The 13,338-nt window shown below is 42.8% G+C and overlaps 1 protein-coding gene across 6 annotated transcripts in view; it reads right to left on the reverse strand.

Annotated features, from left to right (window-relative positions):
- The window catches only part of BCL11B (BCL11 transcription factor B), an 89,690-nt gene that overhangs the window by 46,379 nt on the left and 29,973 nt on the right, over positions 1 to 13,338 (reverse strand). For 4 of the 6 annotated variants that reach the window (XM_009559167.2, XM_009559166.2, XM_054068496.1 and 1 more), the window contains exon 3: positions 1,012 to 1,227. The exons of the other annotated variants lie outside the window; for them this stretch is intronic. In XM_009559167.2, the coding sequence (XP_009557462.1) occupies positions 1,012 to 1,227 (216 nt within the window). The remainder of the gene's footprint in view (positions 1 to 1,011; positions 1,228 to 13,338) is intronic. 6 annotated transcript variants of the gene reach the window in all.

Here is a 13,338-nt window from a genome sequence, read left to right on the forward strand (position 1 = left end):
TTCAGAGGAACGTGAGAAGACATTTTCCAAAGGCTTTACCCATGACAATTGCTACTGTCTTTCTAAATACCGTGGCCCTGCCAGATCATTCTGGGAACTCCCTATTAGTACTTCACACAGGTTAGCATGAATGATGGCTGAGGGGTTTGGCCCACCACAGCGAGACTCCATAAATGCTTGCGAATTTTGCCACAGTTGTGTTTTCTTTTAAGCCCTCCCAGTTTTCACCTCTCCAGTCCACAGTTCATCATAGACCCAATCTTGCAATGGAGCCATGCTCAGAAACACCCACTGATTTCAAAGAGATTTCTGTGTCTGAAATGATGGGTTCTGGTGACAATATGTCCATGTGCTCTTTGGCTAGCTTGGTGCACCCTCATTTCCACATCACTTTCCTCTCCTCATAGTGACAAAAGTCAGGCATACAAAAGGAATAAAGGAAAAGAAAAGCTGACAGGGGAGAGGTGAGCAATGCATGGCAAGTTACCAAGGAGCATTTTCTCAAAGAAAGGGAGAAAATGGCATTGAGCACATACATCCTGCGTGCACATGGACACAGAGGAGAGCCTTTACTATGCATGATTTGGGGGGAGGCAAAAAAAAAAAAGGACAGGAAAAAAAGACCTCGGATGTTAAATCTTATCCAATTAAGCTTAAAATAAACAGCTCAGAGAGATGAAATCTTGATACCAGGGTGTTACATTCTGTAAGAAGTCTCAGACATTTGTTCACAATGTGGAACAAATGGCCTGGCAGTAGCCACTGGTGACAGCTGAAGGTGGGCAGGCAGGCAGGGAGAGATAGGGAAATGGAGGGAGTTGCACACCCTTCCCCACTCCCCATCCTGTGCCAGAGTGGAGGGGGAAGGAGGAAGGGGAGGGAGGCAGCTAAGGGCATTTTCTCTGCATTTCCCACACGACCCAGTGAAGGCAGCTCTCCCACAGCAAAGTTGACATCACTTGGCATCACTACTGACCTTCAGATAGCAACAAAAAAAAATGTTTCTATTACCTGACAACTGACAATGACATCCAAATGTGCCTGACGTCTCAGTCTGAATCTCAGTCTGAGTCCCGCCAACTGAGACTGCACGTGTACCACAGCAGGGCAGGCTAAGGCAGGGCGGGAGGGAGGCCAGTGCGCGGAGAGGTGACGTGATCACGGATGTGTGAGGGTGGGAGGAGGCAGCTATGGGAGCCCCCGGCAGGTTTGCAGGCCTGGACGGCCCTGGAGAAAAAACAATAGAAAAAACTGTCAGTCGGATCTAAGTTTGAAGGGACGGGGAGGCAACATCAGGGGCAACAGATGAGGCAGGGGCTGGCTGCCTAACGCACAACATGCTTGGTCTAAACCCCTCTCTGGGTCCAGCTGAGGCTGCTGGGCTCACACTGGGCAGGGGAAGAGCAAGAAGAGACCTAGACGACCTGCAAACCTGGGCTGGGGCCCTGCTGGGGGGTATGGAGAGGGGCGAAGTGGAGTGGGACAGCCGGCACTGGCATGGAGCAGAGCCAGAGGTGGCAGATATTGCCACTGGCACTTGCTCAGGGACTGAATCAAAAGGGGGATTATTGTTTTACGGCTGTGTTAATGCATTGAGCTGACACAAAACTGGGCAGGCTTTCTGCCGAGCCACTGCTGAAGCAGGCTCCACACACCAGCCTGGACAAAGTGCTGTGACTTAGAGCTCAAATGGCTTCAGAGAGGTGCCAGGAGCCGAACTCCCAGAAGGAAGCACTGGCAGCTGCTGTGCTGCCTTCCTGCTTGAGCTGCAGCCAGTTGTGCATTTTGCATGCCCTGATTATGCAGGCTGCTTCCCTATTGAGCCTGTGAAGAAGGGAGCAACCTTTTTCCCGGTACCTAAAAGATGATACTGTAACCTCCAACCATATTATTTATTTTTAACCCCTCTAGGAATCACCTGCCATTTAAAGGCTGTATTTAACAGTTTTCTCCTGCTCCACTGGAAATGCTTGCTTCTCCTGGCACTAGTCCAAACTGAGCTCCACAGCTTGCAAAAACTAAGATACAAGTCTTAAATATCAATGTACACCTGCACAAATACAGACATGCACAAACATACACACATACACAGGAGCCACATTTTTGGCTGGCACAAAGTAGCAGAGTTTAAAGAGAAGTTGAGTGAATGGCACCACTTTACATCCACTGAGAATCCCACCTCTTTTATCTAAAACTATGTCTGCCACGTAATTATTAAATAAAGGGTAGCTACTAATCAAGTGAAGTTGCTAAATGAAAATCTGTGGTGGAGGGGTAGCCATTAAAAAAATGACATTTGCCAGTACTTACCACACAGTGGCAGATCAGAAACCACAGTTTCCCCCTGTATTTACATCAGGAAAAATGTGTTTTAATTGCGGGGCAACTTCTGGCAAATGCTTTTCTTTTTAACACTGGCAATTCTCTCTGTGCATGTGTGTGTGCACTGCAGATACATGCAAACACCGTGGCAGGAAGGAGGAATATTTATCCCTGCTCCCTCCTGTCCTAGAAAACCAACATGTTCTAAGGGAGTCTACACCACTGCAGCAAGGAGAAATATTTATCCCTGCTCTCTCCAACACTAAAAAAATCAACGTTCTAAGGAAGACTCTCCACCTCAAGAGTCCCAATTCAGAAATTAGGCCTGCATATTGATCTGACAGCTCCACATGTGAGGCAAACGGGCAAACAGGGATACTTCATTCTTGGAACTGCATCCAGTGCTCCCTTCTGCAAGGACTGTATTTGATTTTGTCCTTTATCTTAAATGGCTAAGAGAACACCAGTGCAAAACATTTGTGTGAAGCTTTTGCCAAAACCACAAGTGAAGAGTCTAAATTCCCTGTGTAAATACTTCAGCTTCAAGCATCAAGGATAAAATTTATGCTCTTTTGTGAGGACTAGTTTTAAATAGAAGGCATCTCTGTGGCTTGTGGGACAAGGAAGGATTTTATGTTTTGGAGGCTCAGTTGCTTCACTGCCGTAACTGTTTGATCTCCCTGGAAGTACTACACAAGCAGGTAATGATAGCTAGTACCCAGATCATACCTACCTCGCATTTTGGGCAGAACTGTGTGCCAGGCATGTGGAAACCGATATAACACATGGATTTCTATGTGTATATGAATGACTACTGCCACTGTAACATATACAAACAACAAGTTTGCTTTTTTCATGGAACAAGCAAAAAGTAACAAAGATTCCTTCCAATGACTTAACAAATGTATCTTGCAGCCCTAATACTATGAAAATAACTAGGCTAGAGTAAGCTATATTGATCTGCCTAGGTACTTGGCCTGCTGGGAAAGCTGTGAGCTTGAAATCGGGATTTAGAGTGGGGCCATGGGGCAGCTATATTTCAGGTTACACGGAAACATGTCTGTGGCCCGACCATGACTAAGGGCACAGGCCCTGCAGTCACTCAGCCCTCCGCACATCATGGTGCCACACTACAGGTTTTGAAGCAGCTCGTCACACAGAGGACCTATATGAAGCTCACCAAATGCACAGGATTTCAACGTGGAGGTGCATGGGTCAAGCATGCAACACCACCCTGAGAGCAACAACAACCTCTCCTCTAGTCCTGATGGGTTCCACCTTTCCATTGGCAATGAATTTGACACAATCTGCACAGCACCATGGCTTCTGAGAAGATGTTACAAATTCACTAGAAGGGTACAGGGAGGTCTTCCTTGATCTTATATAACACACATACCCCCAGTACGGAAAGTAAATTAAGGTTTCAAATAGGAGGTTTCTAACCAGTTGGGCAAAGGGATCCTGTAAGAGCCTTCCAACTGGAGGCAGGCCAGCAACCTGCTTCAACAAGGTGCCTAACAAATTTACAGGAAGGACTATATGAACCAGCTGCTAGTGGATGGATAGGACTGAACGTGTCACTCAGGAGGTCTTTTTCTGTCCTTTGATGTGCATATGAGGAAACCTAAAAATTACTAACCAAATGTCATAAAGGAAAGAGTGGGTGAAGGAGAAGAAGAATGGACAAAGAGAGAGACTCTGGTATATGTTCAGGGAGTTCTATCACCACTCCTGAATCCAGCACTAAGAGAAAAAGATTGTGGGAACAGAAGAGCAGGAGATTGAGTCTTCCCCTACAAGCAACACAAAACCAAGTGATGATTCCTCCTCTTTGCTACCATTTTAGGGTTTAGTCCTATGTCACAAAGAACACGACAATTGTATAGAATCAGATCAAGTGGCAAATGGAGAGGGCAATCATATCCACTGGTCTCAAGCAAGGGAGTGATAAAAAGGCGTGCTCCACCATTAGGTATGTGAAAGAATAACAGTGGTGCTCAGAAACACTCAACTTGTGTTTTCTAAGAACATGTTCACATTTTACCTCTCCAGCTCCTCTTCTGCAGGATTTTTCCCCATAAAGGTTCTATTTAAGGCTGAAAATGAAGATGGAGGCTCTACTGTTATGTGTTAGGTGATGAACAAACAAAAAATGAACAAACAGATAAAAAGATAAACAGATAATAGGTAGATAGATAGACAATATCCTAAAGTGGTGCTGAGAATTTTCTGTTCAACCCACACAGCACCAAGCTAGGGATGGCAGCCAGTCTCTGGAATCCTATGGTTGATCAACCACACCATGTTGCACACAGGTTTCAAGAAGAATACATTCCTGTGAGCCCCTGACTGCCATAAGGCTACAATCACAACTGGCATGAAGGGAAAGCAGACCACAAGAATGGCACTGCAACATCCAATCCGGCTGGAGTGAGCAGGCACACATGCAGCTCCATGTGGCTTGGACATAGATGACACGATATATGAGGTTCGATTTTCCTCTTGGGTCAGCATTGAGAAATCACTCACCTGCACTGCAGACCTCAATTATATATTCTGCATTCATTCTGCATAGATGTGAAGGAGAATTTTACATGTAGCATGAGCGTGAAACATGCAGAGGAGCTGTCACTGTTTAAATAAAAGATGTGCATTGCTGATGGGAAAGGAGGATTTCATCCTTAACACTTTAAACAGGCTCAGCATATACTCAGTGCCTGTACATGGCAGTAGCTCACAGGTTATGCTGACTCCCAGGCACTACTAAGAGTAATTTTTGTGCTTTTTGCTATTTTTAAACTTGCAAAGAAAATAAGGTAAATTGGACACGACCCCAGAAGATGGAAATGAGCAGAAGAGCCTAGATGAACATGACAAAAGCCACAATCAAGGCATAAATTGCATCCTTTTGTTGTCCCTCTCCCTGAGCCTAGGCATGACTGGCCATATGATATGGTATATGTAAAACTCCATTCTCCTCTAGCACACCTGCAGAAAAGTCCCTGAACAAAGCACGAAGATGGAGCTGCAAACAGCATTCATAATGTCCCACCTCAGCATGGTTTAGACCAGCGGATCCAATCTTAATTTAAGAGATCTTCCTTTACATCTCATATCGCATGTAAATGCAGCTACATGTAGCTGTGTGGCTGGTGCATCCCTGGGGATGCTGTATGCTTGCCTGGGTGAAAGCCTGGGTGTATAACTGTGCACAGGCAGATATGCAAGCTACTTCACAGGGCACAAACTAAGTTTTTCTCTGTGTGTCCCTCTGCCTGTCTGGTGAAGAAAAATCAATCAATAGCTGGTTAGAGTCTAAAGCTCACCACCATTATTAAAAAATTCTCATTCAATAAAAAGAAAAACATCTGTTCAAACAGTGCACAGATACAAATTCAGAGTGCAGGCTGCAGCCTCGTCCCTGCACTGTGCTCGCCACGTTCAGGGAGAGTACTGCAGATGGGTTTTACATGTACCATTGCAGCAGCTTTGAACAGAAGTGTACAAAAGTGAAAGACATATCTATTCACTAATCTTTATAGCAGATTTTTTCCAAGCTTTTCCTAAAACAAGTTGTCTCATCTGTATTACACCCCCTCATACTGACTGTTCCCATCTGACATTATTATCTTTGCACCGTGTCTTCCTGCACAGACACCAAACGTGATGAAGCAAACGTGCAGATACACAGGTGTGTACGCGCGCGCGCACACACACACACACACAAAGCATACAGAAACACAGATCCATAAACGTTTCCAACAGCAACTAGCAGAGCAATGCTTGCACCCTCTGCAAGTGGCGGACACATGCAGCATCCCCCAGGAAAGGGAGAAGGACTCAGCAATATAGGCAGACACACCATTATACACAATCATGCATGGAGTCCGGCACCCAGCCAGACACACCTGCACACCAGCCTCTTCCTCAACACACACAGAGTGGGTTTGGAGCAGTTCCCCTGTACTGACTCAGGATGCTGAGGCTAAAACTTTGCTTGAGCTGGAAATGGAAAGACAGTACTGTGGAAAGAAGAGGAGGGCAAGGAAGGGATTTCTCGTTAGATTTTGCTCAGGATTTTTTTTTTTTTTGGCAGATAAGGATTCCCTTTGAATTGTTACATTTCTTTCTCCCCAAAATTCTGAATGATAATGCCTAAATAAGTCACAGATCAAGAACAGCGATGTGGTGAGCAAGAAGGAGAAAGAATATGAGTGAGGGGCACTGGCACAGAAATTTGACAGTACCCCAGCTCCCCCCCTTCCTCCCCCCATGCCAAGACATTAATTCTCACAAGTCGGAGAAAATTACTATGCATGAATGCAAAAAGCATGATCAGGAGTAATTAACATGGCTTCATATGCAAATTTTATTAATGCAGAAGTACAAAGTCATTATGCAAATGAAACTTACGTCAACTCTCTTGACAAATATTCATCTCTAAAGCTCAAGTTTCTCCCTTCTAATTTTTTTTTAATTTTTTGGTGTAAAACCGAAAAAAAAAAGTGAGGAGGACTGTTTGACAAGTTTGCAAAGTTGTTTTTCAACCGGAGAAATTTATTCTTGCATTGTTGATATATTTTTTTGTTGTTGTTGTTGGCAGGTACACGACAGCTCATGGAAGAGAGCGGGAGGATGGGGGACGCAGGCTACCAGCAGCAGGCAGCCAATCAAAACGCCAGCGGCTGTAATGAGCGCGATTGATGACTGTTTGGCTTTACTGCAGGGTAATGAACTAGAATCCAGTCTGAGGAGGAAAAAAATATGAATATTCATGAAGCTGTGCTCCTGCCTTTGATGATTAAAGAAATTTTTAATATTCAAATAAGCGCTTGCCAAGTGATTAACAAAGAACAAGCACGCAGGAATATGGAAATGGAGCTGTGGAAGATTTGGGAGTCACAGTCTGTGCAGAAAAGACAGCACAAAATTTCATAAACAAGATAGGCAGATAACCCAATTCAAATCTCAGTAAATAAAGGGGAAAAAATCCCCTTCTTTTTCATCAGTTTAGGTATTTTATCAGTCACTTTGTTTTAGAGTGGGGAGGAGAATAAAAGCAACTGGTGCAATAAGATGGGGGGGAATAACCCAAACCCTGAGAAACCCAGCCCAGCAATTACAAAGCAAGAATCCTGGGTGAGAAACTGATAGGAAAATGATGGCTAAGTCTACCGTCCGCTGCGGGCTCTTGCTTTTCAAAAGCAAGAGCGTGTCTGATGCTGAGAGCCTACCGGCTACTGAGAACTGCCAGCTTGTTGTATAAAACAGGCAGGAGTCAAAAGTATCCTAAAATTACTGAGATCAGTCCCTGCTATTAAATCCCTTTCCTCAGCTAGAGGGTACACCATGGAGCTTGATCATTGTCTTGGAGATGAGGGAAGGAACACAACAGAAAAAGAAAATATTACTGCCAGGAAATAAAAGGTTAAAAAAAGTTCAAAAGGAGGGTACTAGGAGGTCTCCGCTGCCCACCTTGGTAATCAGGAGGTAAGAAAAATGTTTTTCCTGTCTGAGCCAGAAAGGTCCTCCACTCACCACAGGTTTCTGAACAAGGGTACAAAAATCTAACCACGTTACAAAACATCTGATAAGTTCAGGCTCTCAGAGTTTAATAGCTTCACTAAGGATTCATACTGAAGCACATAACAATATTAGCTGCTAAAATGACTTTACAGTTAAAATACATCTAATTAGCAGCCAGCGACATCCTTTTTTTTCCTTCTTATTTTTTGGAAAAACAATTAACTTCAGGGCTACCTTCTAGAAGGATGAAATGTGGTTGAGCTCTTTCTGTTACTCAAAAGCCAGAGTAAGAATGTTTTCAAACTCTCGGGGCACTGGAAAATCGACTCACCTTCTTTGTTATTAGATCCTGGGGTTTCACAGGCCTGTTCGGCTTCTCTGCAGATCTTTAAAACCTCTGGTTAATTATTTCCTATTTTAAAATCTAAAGAAAGCATTGTCTAGGTACCGTTTAATAATTAGCTGGTGTCTTCACAACGTAACATTTCAACTCTACTTAAAAAAAAATAATAACAGCGCGAGGACAATGCTATAAAACGCACAAAACGGCCATGAACGGAACCTTCAGAGCTGCTGTGAAAATACATCACGGAGCTAACAGGATTTTTCCCCCCATATCTGCTCCACTTTTTGAGACAGAGAAATACCCACTATTGATGTACCACAGGAGAGAAAAGGGCTGAGAAAAGGAGAAGGGAAAGAGAACAAAAAGAAATGCATAAAGATAAGGTTACACACCATGCAGGGGTATTGCTGGGACTATTTCCTCTGAGTAATGCCAAGACCTTTTGAAAATGCTTGTTGTCTCTAGGTGTGCGTGGGTGGGTGAAGTGCAATATTACATAACACACATGGTGCAGTGGCTGTGCACAACCGTTCTGATTTCAATGTCTGACTGTGAAACACAGCTTTCCATTTCCTGGGCTGTTTGTAGCTTGTGTCAGACCCTTGAAAACCATAAACGTCTTTGTCTATGAGATTCCTTGGCTTTATTTTAATCAATGCATTTTTCTTTTTTCACGACAGAGAAGCAACTACCAGCTCATACAGTTGGTTGTTTTGAAGCCCTTCTTAAATGGCAGTTGAGTTCTACCACATAAATGTGAATACTTCATATTTAAGCCATATTTTCTTCCTTTCTTAAAAACATTCATGTATTTCCAGAGAATAATGGTAGTTCAACAGGGCAGGTGAACACATATTTCAGTATATGGAGTCAACGGGAAAAAGTATTAAGAGTCAACATGGTAAAAAACAGCCCCTAAATTTAAGTGGCTTGAATTGAGTGTACAGCTGTGGTTGCCTGTCAGTAGTTAGATGCTGTAATAATAATAATAATAACAATAATAATAACAACAATAATAATAACAATAATAATAACAATAATAATAATATGACTTTCGTTTCTCTAGTGCCTTCCATGCAAAGATTTGGAAGCACTTTACAAAGATAAATAAAGTGAGCTTGGAACACCCCATGTGGTTAATAAATATCCCCATATATCTAAATATCCTGTTTTAAGCATGCAAGTCTTCTCACTGCATAAAAATCCACATGTCAGGCTGTTCACATATTTACACATGACTTTTTGGAGGCTCAGACATCGAGGGCAGGCGATGGAGGTTTTTACTTACCTAAGAGACTACGTGGATTCCCAGAAGTACTCCACACTATGCCTGCAAGATTGCTTATGTAGTGCCAAAACCTGACTTTTAGGAAATGGGGGTGTGGGTTGTCACTGGACTCACTCAGGGGCCAGGGTGGGAAGCCCACAAAAGGTGTCCAGGTGCCACATGCAGCACCAGTAGCATTCCTATGAACGGCTTCCCCCTGAGGAGTTCCTGCAGAATCACCCACCCACACTGCCACCTGATACACACCTAAACCTGCCCCTAGCCCCCTGTCTGTGCTTTGAACATGATGCTAAGGGAAAAACTGAAACATCTTGGCTCACCCCGATTAAATACCTCATCTTCATTCTCATCTTGAGAGGATGGCGTTGTAGACAGGGCTCTGGGCTGTGAAGGGAGACAGGGTGCGCTCCCCAGGGCACGAGCCATTCAGGCTAAAAGGCACATCCCATTCTGGAACTCAGCTTTCCCCTTCCCACTCACTGCCTGTCTGGTCTGTTCAGCTCCAAAACACTTCCAAGCAAAGCCTGGCTCTCACTCCGGGGATGGAGAGTGCCAAATGCAATAGTGTCCTGATCTGAGCTGCAATGTCCACAAGCTGCTGCAATAAACTAACAAATAACAATAATCACCCTGATTTGCAGAGTTTGTTTTCCAAGAGGCATAAAGGGTTGACAATAAACAGTTCATCAGTTTTCCCAAGTTTGTTCCCCAACTCTTGTAATTGAGTCCTGGGGAGTTTCAATGGTTGCAAAAATCCTTCTGGCGATTAAAATTTTTAGTCCTGATTATGCCATGAATATTTTTACATAGCAGCAAATATTCCTGATGTAATTGAAACATATAACCACCAAAACAGACAACTGCTGCAATTTAACAGGCCCTGGAATTAATAAAGGAACTCAGTGGATGGAACGAGCTGTTTCCAAAGGGCAAAATAGTATATACAGGCAGCTACAGAGAGAAACTTCACTACAAATAATCAGTGGACTTGACCACGAGAGCAAGGTCAAGAGCCTAAAATGAAGGAAGTGAACTGGCCAGGGAAAAGCCCTTGATGGGCAGAAGTCAGTAACACCGGTGGACTTCTCTGCCTTGGCCATTTGGGACAGCCCTGCTCACACAATCTGACACTGCACTGCACACATAACAGGTAGAATACATCCTCTGGAAAAGACAACAGCAGGATTTGCTACTCAAGTATCTCTTCCTTGCTCTAAAGTTTGTCTTTTACTAGTATTTTTTACTTTTTTCCCTGTGCAACACTAAAAAAGACGGTGGTGGAAGTAGTCAGGGTGAGGCTTCAGCAACTCTTCAGATGCTTGGTAGCAAAAACAATTCCTGGAAGGGAACAGAACTTGGGGAAAGAGATGCAGATGAAGTCACCCTGCCCCTCTGTGCCTCAGTCTCCCCGTGTGTGAAAATCTTCTAATGACTTCCACCTGATTTCGTTAAATGTCCTGGAAACTAAAAAGACTCTGTAATAGCAATACATTAAGCAGCAACACTATTAACTCTTTCACTGCTGGAAGTGCGAAGGAGGACCATGAGGTGGTGCCGATGTCCCTGCAAAGCACAGACGGACAAACTTAATATATAGACAGAAATAGCACTGGGAGAGAATAACAATTCCTGGTCTTTCGGCTTACCCCTTGACAAAAGCAATAGAAGTGTAGTCACTTTATAAGTGCTGAATTTCAGTGTGAAAAATCGTCTACCTGACTAGTGCAAATGCACACACTACACTTCAAGTAATGTCACAGCGGTTGCAGGTTCTCATTAACATGCACGTTTATAATTTGCAAATTTTCCCTTGTGCACAAAGCACATTCGCATTCAGCAAAGCACTTCACTAACACCAAGCAAATTTAAACATGCAAAGCAGGGCAAGAGATCGCAGCGAGGGACAAAGCATCAGAGATTTTTAAAATGAGGATTCCCTCTGAGTTTTGGACCTCTTAGGGGAAAACCAATCCAGCTGCGTGTGTGCAAGTGGGCCCAAGCTTGATAATTGAATCTGTCAAATTAAATGAGCAGAGCCATCAACTTAAGATGGTAAAACAACCCACCAAAATGAGAGGAAGTTGGAGAGTCTAACTAAAGCTTCAGTCCTCACTTTACTGGATACCAGCACAACTGAGTAAATAACGCTTTCTGAATGGAAAATAGACTAGAAAAGTAACTAGCTTTTAAATAATGAAAGAAAGCAAACAAACAAACCAGTAACCAGGAATCTAGTTCAGACTATAATGCAAGTTAAAAAGGGGAAATAATAAACCATCTCATTTGCACCTGGAAGCATGCTGCAAACCTGTGCCCAATCCTGCTGCTAAATAGCACAATGAAAAGTTTCACCCAAGGACTTGGATACAAGCAGAATTGGGCCTGTTACAAGTGCTAATTTGACAGGATAACTAAACTCTACACCAGAAGAGGTAAAACACAAGTAGGGTAAAAAAATAATCCTTTACTCCTTTCAGTATGACACAAAACTAAAAGAAAAGCCAACTACAAGAAACAAGAATCATTCTGCGCGCATTTTTTCTGATGTATATCTTTTTCTGGACCAGATACCCCCATAACTCCCAATTGACCCATTTATTGGTACAGAATAGCAGCTTTCTCCATAAGATAAAAGATATATAAGACACAAAAGGCTTTTTATTATTAGATCTGCTTGAAATGGAAGCTAAAGTTGGTTACCTAGGAAAGTGTATTTTTGAAAAATAAATAAACAGATTTGAACAAAACAGATATTGTACAAACCAATACAAAACTAAAGAATTCCTTCAAACACCCATGGCCAGGATGAGGAAGTAATACCAAATTCACACCTATCACCCCAGTAAAATAAAGGCTAGTGAGTTTTTGTTTTGTTTCTAATGAAAATGTCGATATAGTCAAATGGCAGCTTATTGCCGTACATCACAGTCTAACCAAATCATTCTATAACCTCTTGCATTACAAGCAAAATCTCTAAAATGTCACCAACTAAAAAAACTGAACTAGCCTGTAATTAGTTTCAAGAAAGTAGTCCTTTTAACCCTAATTTTCTAGATGTAGGTGGCATTTTCAAAGTAAGTGTTACGAACCTTCCTTAAGGACAAGCAGAATCAAATTGAAAAATCATAAGCAGCAATCTAGTAGTTCTTATCCTAAGCAAGCCCCTATTTCCCTATAATAAGTTCAAATCCAGTTTTCAGTCTCCTAATAGGGGATCAGAGAAAATATGCAGGCACACCTAAACTGCTACAACCTACCTTATTTTTTAAATAACAGTTCAATCGCTAATATAATAAAGATTGTTATAACGTGTTAGCACTGGCGTCATTATTTCTTATGATTCAATATTCTAATGGCTGGCTGTAACAGAGTTTTATGTTCTGCCGAGGTTTATACCACTATTTAATGTAATTAAGCAAACTGGCAGCCAATGCCTCTATGGAAATATCATTTCTATCACAAGGGTATTCCCACCAGAAATTCAGAGGAATCATAACACGCAACCTTTGATTCTGTTTATTTTTTCCCCCTGTTCTGAAACTGATCTGACACTTCTTGGACTTAGTATAAGTGAAAGAAGGAATTAATTTGGCTTCTGTAGACATGTTATTATTGACAACGCTAATAACCTATGACAAATGGGCCATTCCCGTTTCTCCCTTTCAGCAGGCATTGCAGCCTGCAACATCACTTTGCAAAACCCCAGAGTTGGACCTTCCCCATGCCAAGAGCCCTGTGCCTGTACCAGCATTGGGGTTTTAAGTAAGCCATTAAAATGCTAATATTCAGCACAGGCCAGATCCCTGTTACCACTGAAAGCAGAACTAAAGCTTCTCTAGAGACAGGATAAGGCCCT

This window comes from Cuculus canorus, chromosome 5 (genome assembly GCF_017976375.1).
Source record: "Cuculus canorus isolate bCucCan1 chromosome 5, bCucCan1.pri, whole genome shotgun sequence".
Classification (NCBI taxonomy): Eukaryota; Metazoa; Chordata; class Aves; order Cuculiformes; family Cuculidae; genus Cuculus; species Cuculus canorus.